At 42.0% G+C, this 19,901-nt stretch overlaps 1 protein-coding gene across 1 annotated transcript in view; it reads right to left on the bottom strand.

The window, feature by feature from the left end:
• Positions 1-18,190, bottom strand: part of SLA2 (Src like adaptor 2) — a 40,287-nt gene extending 22,097 nt beyond the window's left edge. The window contains exons 1-4 of the mRNA XM_036751393.1: positions 17,866-18,190; positions 7,428-7,558; positions 2,164-2,290; positions 76-162 (exon numbers count right to left, since the gene is read on the bottom strand). Coding sequence (XP_036607288.1) covers positions 76-162; positions 2,164-2,290; positions 7,428-7,548 — 335 coding nt within the window. The 5' untranslated portion in view covers positions 7,549-7,558; positions 17,866-18,190. The remainder of the gene's footprint in view (positions 1-75; positions 163-2,163; positions 2,291-7,427; positions 7,559-17,865) is intronic.
• Positions 18,191-19,901: the final 1,711 nt, after the last annotated feature.

Raw genomic sequence — 19,901 nt, forward strand, 5'->3', positions numbered from 1 at the left:
GTCTTCTCCACCTCCCAGGAAAGTGTGCATAACTTCTAGCACAGTGGATTTTCTCAGATATGGAGGGAAACTTACCCATGAGAGATTTTGGCCACGTGGCTGCTGGGAATGCTGAACTCCTTTTTGGTGGCTTTGGACATCACTCTCCACCATTCTCCATTGCTGCAATCCAGAGAAGTCCATCAAACTCCCTTCTCCAAACTAGGGGCAATTGCAGGCACAGGGGCTGCTAAAGCAGGTTGATGACCCTTCTTTCCTCTAGTTCTTCTTTCCTCAGGAGTTCAGGAGACCTAACTACACTGTATTTATTCTGCCTATACTTGTACACCAATTTCTTGTCTCCTTCAATTAGAATGCAAGCCCCTTGAGGGCAGGAACTTCTTTTTTTTTTTGTCTTTGTATCCCATTGTGCCTGATGCAATACCTGGCATGTAGTAGGCACTTAATAAATGCTGATTGATGGTTAAGATGGATCTCTCTCATGGTACTCACAGACTTATAGGATCATAGTGTACCAGGGGCCTTTGCCCTCTCCTTCCATAAAGCTTTTCTTAGAAACAGGAATGGACAGTAGCATGATCCGTGGAGCAGCAGGAGAGGCCCCATTACTAGATCATGGGTTGGACATGGCAGCACACATTGGAATCCAGGCTACTGAGGAGGCTGAGGGTTGGTGAATTGCTTTATCTCTGGAGTTCTGAGTTACATTGCACTAAGCCAACTAAATTTGGCACCAATGTGGGGATCGCCCCAGGAGCAAGGGGCTTCAGGCTGCCAAAAGAGGGGCAAGCTGACCCAGGCTGGAAACAGAGTAGATGATCAGCAGTAGGAAGGGCCCATAGTACAGTGCCCAGGGCTTACCATAGTGCCTGGAACATAGGAAGAGCTTAATAAATGCTAACTGACTTAAGGTGAGTAGCCAATGCTCTTTCAGTCTGGGCAAGATTTGAAAACTGTGGCTCAAAAAAAAAATCCAAACAAAATAAAAGCAGAACTAAGAGGTCCATATATCTAGAGCTGAAAGGGACTTCAGAAGCCATTCAGTCCAAACTCCTCATTGTACAAATGAGGAAACTAAGGCCTAGAGAGGTTAAGTGACTTGCCCAAAGTCATACAGATAGTATCTGAGGTGGGATTTGAACCTAGGGCTTTCTAAGTCCAGAGCGTGTGCCCCTTCCACTATTTCATTATGCTGCTCCTTGTTGCTAAATTGGGATAGGTGGGAACCACCCCCCCCCCAAACCCTGTATAGGATACCTCACATCCCTGGGGTCTACACCCCTGAAAAAAAAGCTTCAAGGGCTCATGAGTGAGTTCTCCATCACTGGAGATGTTTCAACAGAGGCTGGATTGACCCTTTCGTGTTAGGGAGGTTGTAGCAGGAGTTCGTGCTCAGGTACAGGCTGGAATGGGTAATAACTCTCAGGTCCTCTTCCTACCCAAATTCCATGATTCTCTGACATGGGAAACCTTAGAAACAGGAAGGAGTAGGTGGCAGCCTGACACTGAGGTGCCACTTCTCCCTCCATGGCCCACTAGGTGGCTAGATTGCCATCATCAGAGTCCTTGATAGGATAAAAACAAGGCATCCTTTCTAGAAGGCCCTCATTGCTATGAGCACAAGTTATTTATGGGAGAGGAAAAGAGGTTCCCTCCCCCCTCCAAAACACAGCCCTTACCCTTAGCACTCCAGCCATCTAAAGAGCTGAAGTGTTTTGGTCACTGGGAAGCAAGGTGCATCTCCCCCCATCCTACACCCCCATGAATTAGCTTTGGGGAGAGGAAACGAGGAAGCAGATGGTAGAAGGGGTGCTGAAGACCAAATCTGCCTGCCTCTCAATTTGGTTGGGGCCTCCCTTGTCCTGATGCCCAAGCCCTTCTAGGAGGGTGGGATGCTGATATTATGGGGATGCTGCTGCTCAGATTCTGGCTCCCTGTTGGACTCAGTGGGGGAAGCATAGCCCTCGGGTGGGTAGCAAAAGCATGCCCCCAGCTCTGTGGAGATGATCTGGTGTGATACCTCTGCTAGGCAAGACAGTCACCCTAGATTCCTAGGGATCTCTAGTCCAAAGTCTGGCTTGCTCTGTGGTTGGCTGAGGCAACCTGGGATGAGAGAGCACCGACTTAGCCCCCTGTGTCCCAGGCACCTACGGACAGACTTACTCAGAGATGATGGTCAGCGGCTCCCCAAGTCTCAGCACCAGCTCCCCCTGTTCCCCAGCTGGGAAACTGTCCAAAGCCACAGCCATAGCCCTGCTTTCATCCGGAGGGACAGGAACAGTTGAGAGCCCTACAAGAGGAAAAAGAGACACCTGGGTTCTAGTTCAAGCCCTGCCATCAATTCACTGTGTGACCTTGGACTAATCCCTTCCCTTTGATAAAACTCAGTTTCCTTATCCTTAAAATGCAACAAAAAATCCTGGTGCGAGGACATTTTGGGCGTAAAAGAAATGACCACAGATCACTGATTTGGAGCTGAAAGGAAACTTGGAGGCCATTCAATCTGAGGTCCGTCCTGAGAGCTCACCTGCTCAAGATAACAAGTATTAAATGGCAGAGCCAGGATATGAACCAGGCTTCCTGTACAGCACCTTAATGTTTGCAAAAGTAATGGAGGGGGATGTGCGGGTGGGGAAGAGAAGCACTTTACACAGGTCATCTGATCCTCACAATAACCTATGAAGAAGGTACTCTAGATATATTACAGATGAGGAAATCAAGGCTCGGGGAGGGGATATTAAATGACTTGTCTAGGCTCACAAATTTAGCAGGGGAGGATTTGAACCCAGGTTTTCCCCTTCTAAGCCTAGGACACTTTCTGTGATGCTGCCTCTCCAAAAGGATGTTTCTTCACGCAATGGTTAGACCAGATACCTTTTGAGCCTCCTCCCAGCTCCGATTCTGCCCTTCCCTCTTACTCCAGCCCCCATAATGCCTGGCTGCCTTATGCCTCATTCTAACTGAAGTCCCCCAGGCCGGTGACTTCATACGCCGCCTATGACCTACAAGAGATGCTGCCAGTGACTCCCGCTTAGCACTGCTTCCTCCGAGCTGAGCCTGATGAGCCCTCGATTGGTGAAGCGAGACTCACCTGAGAAGTTCTTTCAGACTGAGATTTTATGGGTAGGGGAAAGATCCTGGGCCTGTGTGGTAGGATGGATTTTTTGGTGTTTGTTTTTTTTTTTTTGGTGCCAGTATTGGTGGTGGGGTTGCTATGGTTACATCATTCCTTACCAACCTGCATTAGTAGAGGGAATTTCTTTGTTGGGAGCTCCATACTCTGATGAAATTACAGGTCAAGTCCTTATCCCTATCCCCATCCCTGAAGTGTTATATAAAAGTCATCTTTATTATTATTATCATTAATAATAACAATAAAATAGTAATTTATGGATAGAGTCTGGATAGAGCCTGGAGTCAGAAAGACCTCAGTTCAAATCCAACTTCAGACTTATTTGTTGTATAACCCTGGGTAAATAACTTCTCTTTGCCTCAGTTTCTTCATCTATGAAGTAAGGATAATGATAGCACTCATCTCCCAGAATCGTTGTGTCAGATAATAATTTGCCGTGGGGAGACTGATTTCCGGTGCAGTGAGACAGCCTTCTCTCTCTTATCTAGAGGGTAGTGACCCAAAGTATTTGGGAAGAACTATTTCTCCTTTTTTTTACCCCCTCACTCTGGGCTACTTCAACCAATCTATTAACTGAGGAGCATTTGTTAAGTCCTACCACACTTCAGGCATCTAGTGCTAGGCCCTAGGGATACAAAAACAAAAAATGAAGCCATCTCTGTTCTCAGGGGGCTAACATTGTACTCCTCAGGAACAAGGGTCCCAGAGCTCGGACCTCCAGAAGTTTGGGAGGAGGTTAAATCCGTCTCTGTGTTATAGAATTGGGTTCGCTATAACTGCAAGGTTTGCCCTCCAGGACAGTGGTGTCAAACTCAAATAGAAACAGGAAGGGCGCATGAGGTTGTATGACTGGTATATAAGGATGCTTGCAGGCCACATATTGGCTTAGAAAACCACATATTCATATGGTCTATGTTCTATTGTATTTTTATTTATTTTGTTAAATATTTCCAAATTGCATTTTAATTTTGTTTAGCTAACTTGGGAGTGCCATCTTATGTTTGACACTTCTGAGTTAGAAAAACCACCTATGTTTGTGTACAGGTGTGTATATGTATATGTATGTATATATACATTACTACAAAAACATACTAAAATGGCTACCTATCAGACTCATTGATGGGCAAACAATTTTTGAATAAACAAGAGAGCATTGTGGGTCATAAAATGGATAATTTCAATCACATTAAACAGTTTTTGTACAATTAAAATCAAGCCAAGATGAGAAGGAAAGCAGAAAATTAGGAAAAATTTTTATAGACAGTTTCTCAGATAAAAGTCTCATATCTCAAATATATAAAGAACTTTGTCAAATCTGTAAGAATACAAGTTATTCCCCAGTTGATAAATGGTCAAAGGATGTGAACAGGGAATTTCTGGATAAAAAAAATCAAAGCTATATATAGTCATATAAAAAAATGATCCAAATCATTGATCATTAGAGAAATGCAAAATTTGAGATATGATCTATTAGGTTGGCTAAAATTTTAACCTGGTTTGGTCTGCACTTGGGATTGTTGTGGCCCACACACGGCCCACAGGTTATGTGTTTGACAGTTCTGCTCTAGAAGCTACAGCCCACAGACCAATGATGCCTTGGGTAGCCTGAACCCAGGGGACCAGTTGAATCTCAGAGTTAAAAACCAAAGTATTTGTGACAAAAGCCCCCGAACTTAACGGAAAATTGAACATGTAACATCTAGGAGGAATACAAGGTAAACATTAAAGACTAATTACGGGGGAATCAATAAGGGCAAATTGTTTACTTCGTATATGTGAAAATATTAGCAGTATTCTTATGATTTTCATCATTATTTGGGTAGTTTGAAAAAAAGACTTGGGCTGAGCTGAGTATGATGGGGTGATTCTAAAAAAATAAAACTGTGTAGGGAGAGATAAAAAGCTGTAATTATCTCATACAAATGAGGCATAAAAGGAAAAATTGATGCAGAAGAAGCTGGGGCAGGGCTGATAGTGCTGGAAACTTATTCTCATTGGGAATGGCTTAAAGAAGGAACAACATACATACCTAGAAGGATATAAAAGTCTTTTAAATTCAAAAAGAAATAATAAGACAAAGGGATAGGGTGAGGGAGAGAATAAGGGAGGGATTCTTGGAGAGGGTGAATAGGTTAAGGAATAGAAGGGCAAGGTAGCAGGTAGAAGTAAAGTGGAGGAGTGAGGAGGGATAGGAATAGGGTGAGAAGGATGTGAGGAAAAATAGGAAGGAGAAAAATACACAAGTAATTGTAGCTTAGAATATGAATGGGACAAATTTACCCATAAAAATGGAAATGGATAGCAGATTTAAAATTAGAATTTAACAATATGTTGCTTTCAGGAAACATTATAAAAATGAGATCCACACAAAGATAAAATAAAGGGCAGAAATAGAATTTAGTATGTAAAAAAAAAAGCAGGAATAGCAATCATGATTTCAGACAAAGTTAAAGTTAAAATAGATTTAATCAGAAGTGAAAATAGGGTAACTACACCATGTGTCAGCAATATTATTCAATGTTGTTTTAGTCCATTTAAAATACCTAGACAGTATAAAATATCTGAACATATACCTGCAAAAACAGACACAGGAACTATATGAATGAACATAAACGTAAAATACTTTTTGTACAAAAACTCAAACCATTGAAGTAATATTTATTATTCATGGGTAGGTAAAGCCAACATAATTTTAAAAATGACAATTTTACCGAACTAATCTATTTATTCAATATCATCGCATTTAAATTGCTAAAAATTATTTTACCGAGTTAGAAAAAAATAATAACAAAGTTCATTTAGAAGAACAAAAGGTCAGGAACTTCAGAGAAATCAGAGGAAAAAGATGTAAAAGAAGAAGATTCATCAGTATCAGACCTTAAACTATGTTATAAGGCAAGAGCATTGTTGAAGTGGTAAAAAGGATGATTTTAAATCAAAAATTTCTTGTATAAATAAGACCTATGTAACCAGGAACAGAATGCAGAAAGTTGGGGGAAAACACTTTCCTAGACAATCTCTCAGATAGGATGTGATTGGGCTGGAATGTTGCTGTAGTGTAGGAAATGATGAGCTGGTTAACTTAGAAAACCATGGAAAGATGTGGACCTATGAAGGAAGATGCTATCCACCTTCCGAGAAACAGATGATGGGAGGAAATAAGCATAGTGTGGTCTTACATATATGAATATGAGTGTATATGTGCATATATGTGTATGTTTTTAGATATCTATGTACATATATCTATGCTTAATTGTAGCTTTCTTTAGGATGGGGGGAATAAAGTAAAAAGTGCACAGCAGAGAACAAAAGAAACGCATAAAGAAGCAAAGAAAAGCTGAGTAGCTTTGAAAACAATGTGTAGTATTTGTTATATAGGTTTTCTTGAAATGGAAATTTATTGTTTTATATTGCATCCTCTCTTATGGTCTGTTGTATACTTGGAAATCTATTTTTTTTCTTTTTTCTTTTTTTTTTTGGTTGGGAGAAGGCAGGGCAATTAGGGTTAAGTGACTTGCCCAAGGTCACACAGCTAGTAAGTGTGTCAAGTGTCTGAGGCCGCATTTGAATTCAGGTCCTCCTGACTCCAGGGCTGGTGCACTACTCACTGCACCACCTAGCTGCCCCTGTATTTTTTTCTTTTCTCATTTTGTAATTTTTAAAATAAAAAAATTTACAAAAAAACTCCCGACAACCGGAGTGTAAGAAATCACTGAGATAACCTACCCATATGAGGCTCTATAAGATTTGATAAAATGTAAGGCTCTGGGGGGAAGGAATTGTTTAGATTTGTCTTTGTATCCCCAGTACTTAACATAATGCCTGGCACATGGAATCATTAATTTAGAGTTGGATGGGGCCTCAGAAGGAAATGAGGCCAACTTTTTCATTTTACTAATGAGGAAACTGAGGCCAGAGAAGCTAAATTATTCGTCTAAGGTCAAACTGATGTTAGTAAGTGGCAAAGATGCTTATTGATAAATTTATTTATTTATTTACTTTGGAGGCAGTCGGGTTTCAATGACTTGCCAAGGGTCACACAGCTAGTAAGTGTCTGAATTCATATTTGAACTCAGGTCCTCCTGACTCCAGGGCTGGTTGCTCTATGCACAGCACCACCTAGCTGCCCCCTTATTAATAGATTTATTGATTGAATCCTGATAAGGCTGGGACATTTGTTGGGAATTACTGGGTAAAATGAAGTTTGGAGATTTCCTATAGATCCATACCTTCCAAAGCCCGACTAACTAAGGACGAGCTGGGTAGGAGATGCCTAAGCAAGACTACATTTTACCTTCCTGAAAAAGCCCAGGTTCCTGGCCACTGGCAGAGAGCCCAGGAACGTGCAGGCTTCTTCTCCTCCTGCTGGGCAAGCTTCCCATGGTACCTTGGCAGATGGCTCTGAAACATGCCATGAGAAGGAATCTGGAAGAGAAACTTGGACCATGAACATCACAGCTCCAAAATTGGCCTGGTTTGATCCTTTTCTCCCCCAACTCTCCAGCCCCAGTCCCTGAGGAGATTATTTTGCTGTTTTTGTGCCAGAGCAGTGTGATACAGTGGAAAGAACGCTGCAATTGAGGTCAGAAGACCTGGGTTCAAATTTTACCTCAGTCAACCACTACCTATGTAAGCTTGGGAGTCATTTGACTTGTAGAGGTGAGGCACTACCAGGAGGAAGAGTGGCTTCTGCCTCATCCTCCCCATAGCTCTTCTGATATTTGGAAACAAGGATCATGTCTCCCTAAGACCTTTCTCTCCACACTAAATATATCTCAACTTTTGGCACTCCTCCTCCTATATGGCGTACTCTCAGTCCCTTCACTCTCTTGATTGTACTCTTCAGCACAATCTGGCTGGTCTCTGCCATTTCTACAATGAGACCTTGAAAGGGAAGATACTCTAGACGAGGTCTGACGAGGGCAGAGGAGGATGGGACGATCACCTTCCTCGCTCTGGTCTCCACCCTAGAAGGAAGCAACCTTCTTCAGGACAGAGATTGTGTTTCAGTTTTGCTGTTGTACCCCCGGCACCCGGCACTTGGTAGGCAGCTGCTTAAGAAGTGTTTGTTGATTGATTTTCAGCCTTCTTGCATTATTCCTCACCTTGGCTTTGTACTCCAACCAAACTGGACTTCTCTTTTTTCTACTGTTGTTCAATTGTTTCATTCCTGTCTGACTCTTCGTGACCCCATACGGGGTTTTCTTGGCAAAGACACTGGAGCAGTTTGCCATTTCCTTCTCCAGCTCATTTTACAGATGAGGAAACTGAGGCCAACGGGGTGAAGTGACTTGCCCAGGTAGTAGGTGTCTGAGGGTAGATTGAACTCAGGTCTTCCTTCCTCTATGTCTCCTGAAAATACCTTGTGTTTTCCTACCTATATTAGAAATGCCTAGAATTCCCTTCCCTTCCCATTTGCCTGTTGAATTCCTACCCATCCCCCCAAACCAACTCAAATTCTACCTTCTCTTTGAAGCCTTCCTTCATTCCTCACTTTCAGTAATTTCCTTCTTCTTTGGAGCTCACAAAGCACTTTGTACTTCTAGTATGCAATTATCTTGTAAAATAGTATATTGTAGCAATCTTTGCTGGTGTCTTATTCTCATACTAAACTTTGGAACCCTGTCTGATACTCTGCCCAAACAGTGCTCTAGGAATGCAGCAGGTGTTCAATAAATGTCTATTGAATAAATGTTTGCTGAGTATCAATCAACTAGCCAGTGAGCATTTATTAAACAATTACTGTTTGCTAAGCAGTCAGTTAAGTTCTGGGAAAATAAAGAAAGGTAGAAAGACAAACAGACCTTGGTTTCTAGGAGCTGCTATCTGAACGGAGGAGACATGTACTCTGAGATACATAGAGAGATGAGCAAGGTAACTTTAGAAGGGAAGGCTCAAATGAGGGGACCAGAAAGGTCCCTGTGGGTGGTGGAGTCAGAGCTTAGTCTTGTAGGAGGTCAGAGGTAAGAGTGGAGAGGAAGAGCATTCTAGTACAAAGGTGGAGAACCTAGAGATGAGGATGGCAAAGAGACCAGTGCACCTAGATCATGGAGTCTGTGGAGGGAAGTAAAATGTAAGAACACTGGAAAAGCATAAAGGAGAGAGCCTTGAATGTCAAACAGAAGATTGTATTTGGTTCTGGAAGTACTGGGGAGCCACAGGAGATTACTGAGCAGAGGCACGTCCTTTGGCAGCTGTGTGGAGGATGGATTGGGGTGAAGAGAGGCTTGGATAAGGGAACCAGTTAGGAGGCTATTGCAGTGGTCCAGGCCGGAGGTGATGAGGGGCTGCACGGTGCTGTGGCTGTGTGAAGGTCCAGAAGGGAACAAATGAGAGAAATGGGATTACGGTAGAAATGACATGATTGGATATGTGGGTGGGAGAGAAGAGTTGATTTCAAGACTGGGTGATTGGGATGATAGTGGGGCTCTCAATAGTAATAGAGAAGTTGGGCAAAGGGGAAGGTTTGGGGGTGGGGTGGGAGGAGAATTAGCTCTGTTTTGGTACATCCATATCCAACAGGCATCTTGCAGAACTAGGGCTCAGGAGAGAGCTAGGCCTGGATATAGCAATCTTGGAATTATCTGCATAGGGATACTTAATGGTGTACAGCAGGGGTTCCACTGGGTTTTTTTGTTTGGTCCCCATATCTCTTGGCATTTAGTAATCTTTTACCCCATATTAAAGGAAACAACTTCTAGAACTTACTATTTGTAAGAAAGAAAACATTTATTTTTCATAAAGAAAACTTTCTTGGGCCCATATTTTTTTTTACTAACATTACTACTTTTGGAATATTTCACTAGGATAGCTAGGTGGGGCAGCTAGGTGGACCCAGTGGATAGAATGCTGGCCCTGGAGTCAGGAAGACTCATCTTCCTGAGTTCAAATCTGGCCTCAGACACTTACTAGCTGTGTGACGCTGGGCAAGTCAGTTTGCCTCAGTTTCCTCATCTGTAAAATGAGCTGGAGAAGGAAATGGCAAACCACTCCAGTATCTCTGCCATGAAAACCCCAAAGTTTGGACACAACTGCAAAACTACTGAACCACAACAATATACTTATTTACTCAATATTTTCCATGCCCCCCCTGAAAAGATTCTTGTACCCTTTGGGGATATATGTTCCCCAGGTGGGGAACTCCTGTGGTGTAAAATGAAGTTAACTTTTTCTTTTTTTTGGCTTCCAATTTATTGCATTGACTCATAGTTTCCAGTCCACTAAAACCTCAGCCTCAAGGTATTTTTCCCCCATCGCTCTGATCTGGCCACATCTCTTCCTACCCATCCCCCTCCCTGATTCCTGTACTTTTGCAATTGATACGTATTTTTTTTAACCCAAATGCAAGACTTTGCATTGAACCCTATTGAATTTCATCTTAGATTTTAGTCATCTGTCTGGTAAGTGCAGGGACAGTCTTTTAGGTTAGCTGAGAAGGATTGGTTAATGGCTAAATAGGCTGTGATGGAGAGAAAGCTGTGAAGCATAGGGAGCTCTTCATGGAGATCAGAGGTGATTGGAAGTTTTTGGTATCTGGAGTGAAGCCTGAGGTCTCTGGGAAAGAAGATGGGGCTGGATTGAGTTCTTGACCCAGGTCTGTCAGCAACATCGTGTGATCTTGGGCAAGTGATTTCTCTCTTTGGGTCTCAGTTTCCTCTTCTGTAAAATAGAATCATTAGCCTGGATCAGAGTTCTTTACCAGAGTGGATTTCAAGGGGAGATTTTAAACTTAGAAGTGGAAAAAATTTCATCTTTATTTTCACTAACTGATGACTGAAATTTAGCGTTCTTTTCAGCTACGCATTTTTTTTAAAGGAAACTTAAATAGCTTTATTTAGCTTCTAATTTTGGGAGGCTCAAGAAGAATTATTATTCTGGACAGCAACAACAACAAAAAATAAGACTGAGCTTATGGATCATTTTCTGCCACAGTCTTTAGGGCCACCATTTTATCGTTGCCCTCTCTATTGCATGGGATGTAGATACTGAGTGTTAATAAAAAGCCAGTGGTATACAATGCACTCTACATCAGTGATGATTTAAAAAAAAAGTTATTCTGAGGACTCCAAAGGCTTCGCCAGACCACCTCAGAAAAGGCTAAGAACCCTTAACCTAAATGTTCTCTAGGGCCAGAGGTGGGGCACCTGCAGCCTCACGGCCACATGTGGCCATCTATGTCCTCAAGTGCGGCCCTTTGACTGTCCAAACTTCACAGAACAAATCCCCTTAATAAAAGGATTTGTTCTGTACAACTTGGACTCAGTCAACAGGCCACACATGAGGACCTAGAGGACCACATGTGGCCTTGAGGTCCTTGGCCTCCCTGAAGACTGCCTACTCCCTTCCCCTCAAACCAAGCATATTTGGGAGGCAATTTGTAGCACTTAAAATGGTTGATCAATCAGTTATGCTAATTTCCCTTCTCTTCTTCTTCTTCTTAAAAAAATTGTTGTATGGGATGGCAGTCGGGGAGGGGGAGGGGAAATACTGGGGCAAATTATGGTGATGCAAAAAACCAAGAAAACATCAGCAACAATTTGTTTTTAAGAAAGAAAGTTTGATCCATAGGGGAAGAGGCAACCTTGAAGTACAAGCCACCATAACTGTATCAGCGCTGGATTGAAGGCTTGGAGAGTACTTGATGTTCCAGCCCAATCTTCGTTACTACCTATATGACCTTTCCATGAAATTGGGGCACAGAAAAGCCTAGTGACTGGGCTAACAAAACAGCAAGATTCAAAACTCACATAACTTGAGGGCTGGAAAGGACCTTACAGATCAGTTTCCTCCAAATGGGATCCTAGTTGTGAAGGGCTTAGCACAGTGTTTGGCACATCGTAGGTGTTTAATAAATTCTTGATCCTTCTTCTCTCTTTCCCTTTTCCTTACTCCCCAATCGTGCCCTCAATCCAACCCCAAACTCTAGCCTTTTACAGTGTGGAGGAGTGGAGTATCTTTAGAACTCATTTTATTACAGTTTGCTTTCTGCTATCCACACTGATACCTTGTTTGCAGGGTTTTGTGTTTCATTGTGTTATGTGTAGATGATTTAAAAAACAGCTGAGCTCAGACTCATAGAGAGTAAAACACTTTGCTATCTTAGGTGGGGATTGTAGTTGTTCGGTTGTTTCAGTTATATCTGAAACCCCATTTGGGGTTTTCTTGACAAAGATACTGGAGTGGTTTGCCGTTTTCTTCTCCAGCTCATTTTACACATGAGGAAACTGAGACAAACAGGGTTAAGTGACTCTCCCAGGGTGACACAGCTAGTAAGCATCTGAGGTCATATTTGAACTCATGACTCCAGGCCCAGTGCCCTATCCACTGTACCATCTAGCTGACCATTATCTTAGGAGGGAGAAGTAATTCATTCTTTCTGCAGGATGCACAAGATGTGATCAACCATTTCTGCTGCCAGGCTGAGCTGCCTCTAGTCCTATCAGAGACAGGGATATTATCAAACCACCTTTTCAAAGTGAAGACTTTTAAAGGAGGGTCAGGAGTATTTGATGTACTCCTGTCTCCACCTGCATATCTCAGGTTCTAGGATGATAGATTTTGAGACAGGAGGGCCCTAAAGAGGCCATTTGTTCAGCTCTCTCATTTTATAGATGAACACAGAAAAATAAAGTGACTACAGTTATCCCTTCCATGTTGAGACTCTCCCCATTTCAGTTTCAGTATATTGCGGGTCAGCAAAATTAAGTGGGAATTTTGGGGGAGTTTTGAGGAAGCTGCAGACAACTCAAAGGTCAGTCGGAGCCTATGACCAAATATTTAACCCAAATTTTACAGTAAGGTACTGTAAACACCCCATAAAAGAAAAAAGAACAAAAATCAGACTTCTCTGGTATGAAAGGAGGGCCAAAAACTTTCATGTGGATTTTCCAGATCACGGGGGTGCTGTTCTCCTAACCCCCATGATGGGAAAGGGATCACTGTACTTGTTCAGGGTCACGTGGGAGCTGGAATTTGAATGTGAATCCTCTGACTCCACATACCTTCTTCTCCACAGCCTTCCCTTCATACACTTTCCAGAGAACCAAGCTGGGCCTTTCACTGCCAAACTCAAGAAATCCAAAATGGAGCTCGTCTTCTCCCCTTGAAACTTCTCTTCCTTCTGACTTCGTTACTTCTCTCCAAGGCTCCACGATTTGCTGGGTCTCACACACATATAAGTAAGACCGCACTATGCTTACTTCCTCCTATCATCTGTTTCTCTGAAGGTGAATAGCATCTTCCTTCATAAGTCCAAGTCTTTCCATGTTCTTCTAAATCAAACAACTCACCATTTCCTATATTGCAGCACTATTTCTTTCTGGATTCAAATAGCATCTTCCTTCGTAGGATCTTCGAGGTTAAATTGGGTGTTTATAATAGTCAGATTGAGTTGGTTGCTCAAAGTTGTTCTTAAAATAATAATGCTGTTACTGTATACAATGGTCTCTTGGTTCTGCTCATTTCACTCTCCATTATTTCATGGGGTCTCTCCATGCTTTTCTAAAATCTTTGAGCTCATTGTTTCTCATAGCAGAGTAATATTCCATCATGAACATATACTACAACCTGTTCAGCTGTTCGCCAATTGATGGGCATCCCGGCAATTTCCAGTTCTTTGCCACCACAAAGAAAGCTGCTATAAATATTTTAGAACATGGAGGTTCTTTTCCATTTTCCCTGATCCTCTTGGGAAGCAGACCTAAATAATGGTACTGCTGGGTCAAAAGGTATAGGCAGCTTAATAACTCTTTGGGCATAACTCCAAATCTCTCTCCAAAATGCTTGGATCAGCTCACAGATCCACCAACAATGAATTAAGGTCCCAATTTTTCCACAACCTCGCCTCTATTTTCCCATTCCATCATTTTAGCTAATCTGATAGGTGTTAATATGTTATCTCAAAGTTGTTTTAATTTGCATTTCTCTAATTAATAATGATTTAGAGCATTTTTTCATATGACTATAAATTGTTTTGATTTCTTCATTGGGGGAACGGCCTGTTCATATCCTTTGACCACTTATCACTTGGGGAATGACTTGCATTCTTATAGATTTGACAAAGTTCTTTTAAATTTGAGATATGAAACCTTTATCTGAGGAACTATCTATAAAATTTTTCCCCCAGTTTTCTGCTTTCCTTTTGATCTTGGCTACATTGTACAAAACCTTTCTAACTTAATGTAGTCAAAATTATCCATTTATATCTCACAACATTCTCTATCTTATTTGTTCATAAATTGTTCACCTATCCATAAGTCTGATAGGTAATATATTCCATGTTTTTCAAATCTTCTTGTAATATCTCCTTTTATATCTCGGTCATGTATCCATCCATTTTGACCTTATCTTGGTAAATGGTATAAGACATTGGTTTATGCCCAATTTCTGCTAGACTGCTTTCCAGCTTTCCCAATAATTTTTTTTAACTGACTAATGCATTCTCATCCTCAAAACTTAGGTCTTTACACTTGCCAAACACTAGATAACTCTATTTGTTTGTTGCTATAGATCGTATGTCTACTCTGTTCTATGGATCTACCTTTCTATTTCTTAGTCAGTACCAGATAGTTTTGATAATCACTGCCTTATAATATAGTTTAAGATCTGGTACTGCTAAACGTCCTTTATTTACATTTTTCCATTAGTTCCTTTGATATTCTTGACCTTTTGTTCTTCCAAATGAATTTTGTTATTTTTCCTAGCTCTGTAAAATAATTTTTTTTTGTCATTTAATTGGGATGTATTGAATATATAGACTAATTTTGGCAAAATTGTCATTTTTAGTATGTTGGCCCTGCCTACCCTTGAACAATTAATATTTCTCCATTTGTTTAAATCTGATTATGTTTGTGTACAAAGTTTTTTATGGTTTTGTTCATATAGATCCTGGGTTTCTTTTGGTAGGTGTATTCCCAGGTATTTTATACTGTCTAGAATTATTTTAAATGGGGTATCTCTTGGTATTTCTTCCTGCAGGGTCCTGTTGGTTATATATAGGAATGCTGATGATTTATGTGATTTATTTATATCCTGCTACTTAGCTGAAATTATTAATTATTTCAATTAACTTTTTAGTTGTGTCTTTAGGATTTTCCATGTATATCATCATATCATCTGCAATAAGAAATAGTCTGATTACCTAACTCCACCAATAATCTCTTTATTGAAAAATCCAGTGGCTATGATCATAAAACTTACAGCTGGAAAGGACCCTAGAGGTCACCTAGTCTGTTCCTCCCATTTTACAGATGAGGAAACCTAGGCTCAGAGGTTGTGATTTACTCATGGTTGCACAGTTACTAAGTGGTGGGATTTGAACCCAAGTTTTCTTGACTTCAAGTCTATCCATTGCACCACACTGCTTTCAATCCCGGTTTATGGATGAGGAACTGAGGCCTGCAGGGGGTGAAGTGACTTCCCCAAGATCAAATGGGTAGTTTCTTCAGGCCTCATCCTTCTAGACCTCTTTGGGACATTTAGTAATGACAGTAGCCAACATTTTTTAAATAGCACTTTAAGGTTTGTGAATTGCTTTGTGTATGTTAACCCATTATGTCCATTTTACAGATGAGGAAGCTGAGGCTGAATAGTTAAGGGACGCCTGTCCAGCGTTACACAGCTACCAAATGTCTGAGGCAGGGATTAGAACACACGTCTACCTGACAGCCAATCCAGTGTTGTAACCATTCTGCCATACTGCCTCTCAAGTATCTGACTCTATTGGAACACCCCTCCCAACTCTCTGAATACCCTTCCTGAGTTTTCCTGACATTGTTTTCTCCTGGTTCTCCTCCTAGTCTCTTGAAATCTTCCCAGTCTCCTTATCATTCATTTCCCAGCTCCAAGACGTGTCTCCCAAAGGTCTCTTCCTGGGTCCTCTTAACTTCCCTATTCTTTCTCTTGATGATTTTGGTTCTTATGGATTCAACTGTAATTTCTAGGTAGATGCTTCCAAATCTACATATTCAGCCCTCATCTCCCTCCTGAACTTCAGGGCCACATCACCCACTGCCAGGTGGACAGACATCTGCATGTGAATATCCCGTAGGCATCTCAAGCTTGATATATTCAAAACCAGACTCCTTATCTCCTCTTCTTAAACCATCCAAAAACGACATTCTTGAAATACAAGTCTGACCAGGTCACTCCTTCGCTCAAGAAGATTCCCTTCAGTGGCTCCCTATTGCCTCTTCAGCAGTTGAAGCCTTTCCCAATCTAACCTCAACCTATCTTTCTAGGGTGATTATACACCACTTCCCAACCTTCCCCTAATCTATACTCCAGCCACACTAGGACTCGACTATCCTGGATGCTAAGCTCCCTGTACACAATCCTGCATCTTCTGTCTCTAAGGCTTTGCACGGGCTGTTTCCCATGCCTGGAATGCTCACCCTTCTCACCCGGCTCTTGCAATTCTAAGGTTCCTTTAAGCTTAAGGGCCACCTCCTTTCCTTATCCTCGTAGCAGTTAGCATACTTGTCTCTTCAAAAAACCCCAAGCCAAACCAAACAAAACCCACGACTATGTTGTATATATTTCATTTTGACTTGTGTATGTGTTGTTACAAACAGACTTTCTAAGGACAGGGACTGGTTGGCTTTTGTCTTTGTAGCCCTACTACCTGGTACAGTGCCTGGCACACAGTAGGTGCTTAATAAGTACATGATGTAATTGAATCGAATCTAGTTACCAAATCCAGTTGATTCCATATTTTGAATTCATACCTTCCAATCCCACTGATGCCTCAGAATGATTATTCAATAGACCCTAGACTAACTTTTCTCCTCTTCTCTCTTTATCCCATGTTTGCTAATGTTGCTAGAATAACCTTTCTTATGCATAGGTCTGTTCATGTCACTCCTCATGAGGCTCAGAAATCTTCAGTGCCTTCACATGGTCTGTGGCCTTACAATTAATTTTATCAGCAAGTTTCACATTTCTGTAACTGGCAAAGACCGCGCCCCCCCCCCCCACAATCTAGGGTTATGCTTCCATTCTAGTCATATTACTCTCTGTTTCAGCACAAATGGACGACTAATTCCTAATCAGGCCATCTGAGCCTTTGCCCATGCAAGCCCTGTGTCTGGTATGCGATCCCTATGTATCTACTTCTTCAGCCGAATTTCAACCCATCTTCTGAGGTCAAATTTAAACACCACCTCCTTCAGGAAACCGTCCCTGATCCTCCAGTGATGATTTCCCCATGGATCTTATTGTGTGTTATTTTGCAAATCTCAGGTGCACTTGTGTAATTTTGTATATTATTATTATCTTAGCTCCTACTAGACTATAAGTTCCATGAGGACAGGGACCCAATCTTATTGAAACTTTGTGCTTCCTCCAGCATGCAAAAAGTACCTTACACACAGCAGGCATTCCACAAATGTTTGTTGTTGTGACAAAAGGCAATTAATGAGCATCATGGGAATTGCTATACTAGACCATAATCCTTGAGACACACGAGAGCTTGATTCAGGGACCTCCATCATACACCTCTCTGGTGTCTCCGATGGCAGTGGCTCACGGATCAGTCCATCTGTTGAAGTCTGGAGACTGTGATGTCCTCCTTCTATTCTGGTTTCCCTTTATTACCACATCCCAAGACCCCCAAAGGAAACTAGATACCATCACCTAAACCAAATGTGACCATGCTAGGGAATCAGTACTTCTCCCCCTAACCCTCCACCCCACCTACTCATTTTCACTTGATAATCCAAACCAAATGCACTTACCAGGATTTCATTGTCATTGACTGTTGAGAAGATCTTAAGGTGCTGTAGGGTGTGGATGGACCCGTTCCTCTTACAGGGCTGGGCAGACCTTCAGGGTCCCTACACTGGGTCTTCAGATTTTGCTACTCCACCGGGGCATGTCTAAGGATGGCCCCACATTGGGATAGCTTGTGGCAGCCCCTGTGTCTTGGCTTGTGAGCATCAGTCCAGATGGTTTCTTGTCGATCTGAGTCTGTGAAGACCTTTTAAGCTTGGTGCTTCTGGGCTGGGAGCCCCAGAACCTATGTAAGCCCCTAAAGCTCTCCTTTCAAGATGTGTAGCAGATGGTGGAGGGTTTCTTTGAGCCTTTGGCTGACATTGAAAACTAGGTGGTTCTCAGAACCACTGGTTTCCTCTGACGACAGCACACAGCCTAAGAAGCACCAACAAGTTCCTGTGCTGGAGGAGAAAGTATCGCCCTTGTCGTGAGCCCAAGCCCAAAGCAACACATCTCATTATGTGGAATGGTCTCATTTAGGCAGCACAGAGCTAAGCTAGGAAGCAACATTGCCTAAAGGACAAAAACACAATTGGAAGAATTGGGGTACAAGGTTTTAATTTTGGTTAAAAATAAATACAAGCCTTTTTATATCTTAACAAAAATAATTCTTTTGTTCCTGTCCACACACTATATACTATTACTGAATACTAGGTGGTATAGTGGAGAGATATCCTTGGAGTCAGAAAGACCTGGGTTCAGATCCTGTCCCAGACCTATTACTAGTTGTAGGATTCTGGGCAAGTTACCTAACCTCTATGCAAGAGCTGTTGTAAGGAGCAAAAGAGATAACAGCATATAAAGCTATGTGCAAATCTTAAAACACCACATAGATGCTAGTTGTTATTATCGTTGGGCAGCATGGATAGAAGGTTGTGCCTGGCGTCAGGAGACCTGAGTTCAAATCCAGCCTCAGACATTTACTATCTAGGCAAGTCACTTTACCCTGTTTGCCTCAGTTTCGTCATCTGTAAAATGAGCTGAAGAAGAAAATGGCAAACCAGTCCAGTATCTTTGCCAAGAAAACCCCAAATGGGGCCATAAAAAGTCAGACAAGGCTGAAATGACAACACACTATTAACATTAAAATGCTTCAAGAATTTGGTACTTTTCAGGGATATGTGACAGAGGCAGAGAGAACTAGGGCCAATGGGTGGAAATTGAAGAAAAGCATAATCCTGTATCAGGAAAAACCTTCTATCACAGAGCTAACCAAGTGGACCCACCATCATCTGAGATGTTCAAGTGGAGGCTGGATGACCACTCACCAGGATGGCAGACGGGGTTCATCCACTTGGCAGAGGAGGCTGGGCAAGATAACCTTGAAGGTCAACTCTGACTTAAATTGTTTTCTGCAGCAATTTCTTGCTTAGATCTTTTATCCTGAAATATCTGCATGAGTTAAAGGCACCAACAGTCCAGGATCTAATTCATCACTGGATCCTACCAATTCCTTTCTTCAATACCCCTGCTGCCCCTTCTCCTTTGTAGATAGAAATCAAGATTTCAAGTTTAAAGTTAAAGGGATTTATTATAGGGAGCTGATGGATATGGAGGTTCATTCTTAACTGGAAATTACAAAAGCCTCACCTAGAGGCAGAGAGGCAGTGAGGCAGATAGTGTTAGAGTCAGGAGGACCCAAGTTCAAATCTAGCCTCAGAAACACTAACCGTGTCCCTGGGCAAGTAACTTAATCTATTTGCCTCAGTTTCCCCAACCATAAAAACGTGGATACTAGCTCCTACCTCTATATTTGTAAAAAACACTTAGCACAGTGCCTGGCGCATAGTCAGTGCTTTATACTTATTCCTTTCTTCCCTCTACATAGTTTTTTGGGAAGGCAGTCCATTGAGGACTGGGTGCCTTCTGGCTTCTCCTGGTCTCCAGTTTCACACCTCTATGTAGGGAGGCCTTTGTGTGGTTGGTGGCACCATGGACTCAAACCTGCCCAGGTTTAGGGCCTAGAGTCAAGGTGGGGCATCTGGTGTAGCTATACTAG

This window comes from Trichosurus vulpecula, chromosome 3 (genome assembly GCF_011100635.1).
Source record: "Trichosurus vulpecula isolate mTriVul1 chromosome 3, mTriVul1.pri, whole genome shotgun sequence".
Classification (NCBI taxonomy): domain Eukaryota; kingdom Metazoa; phylum Chordata; class Mammalia; order Diprotodontia; family Phalangeridae; genus Trichosurus; species Trichosurus vulpecula.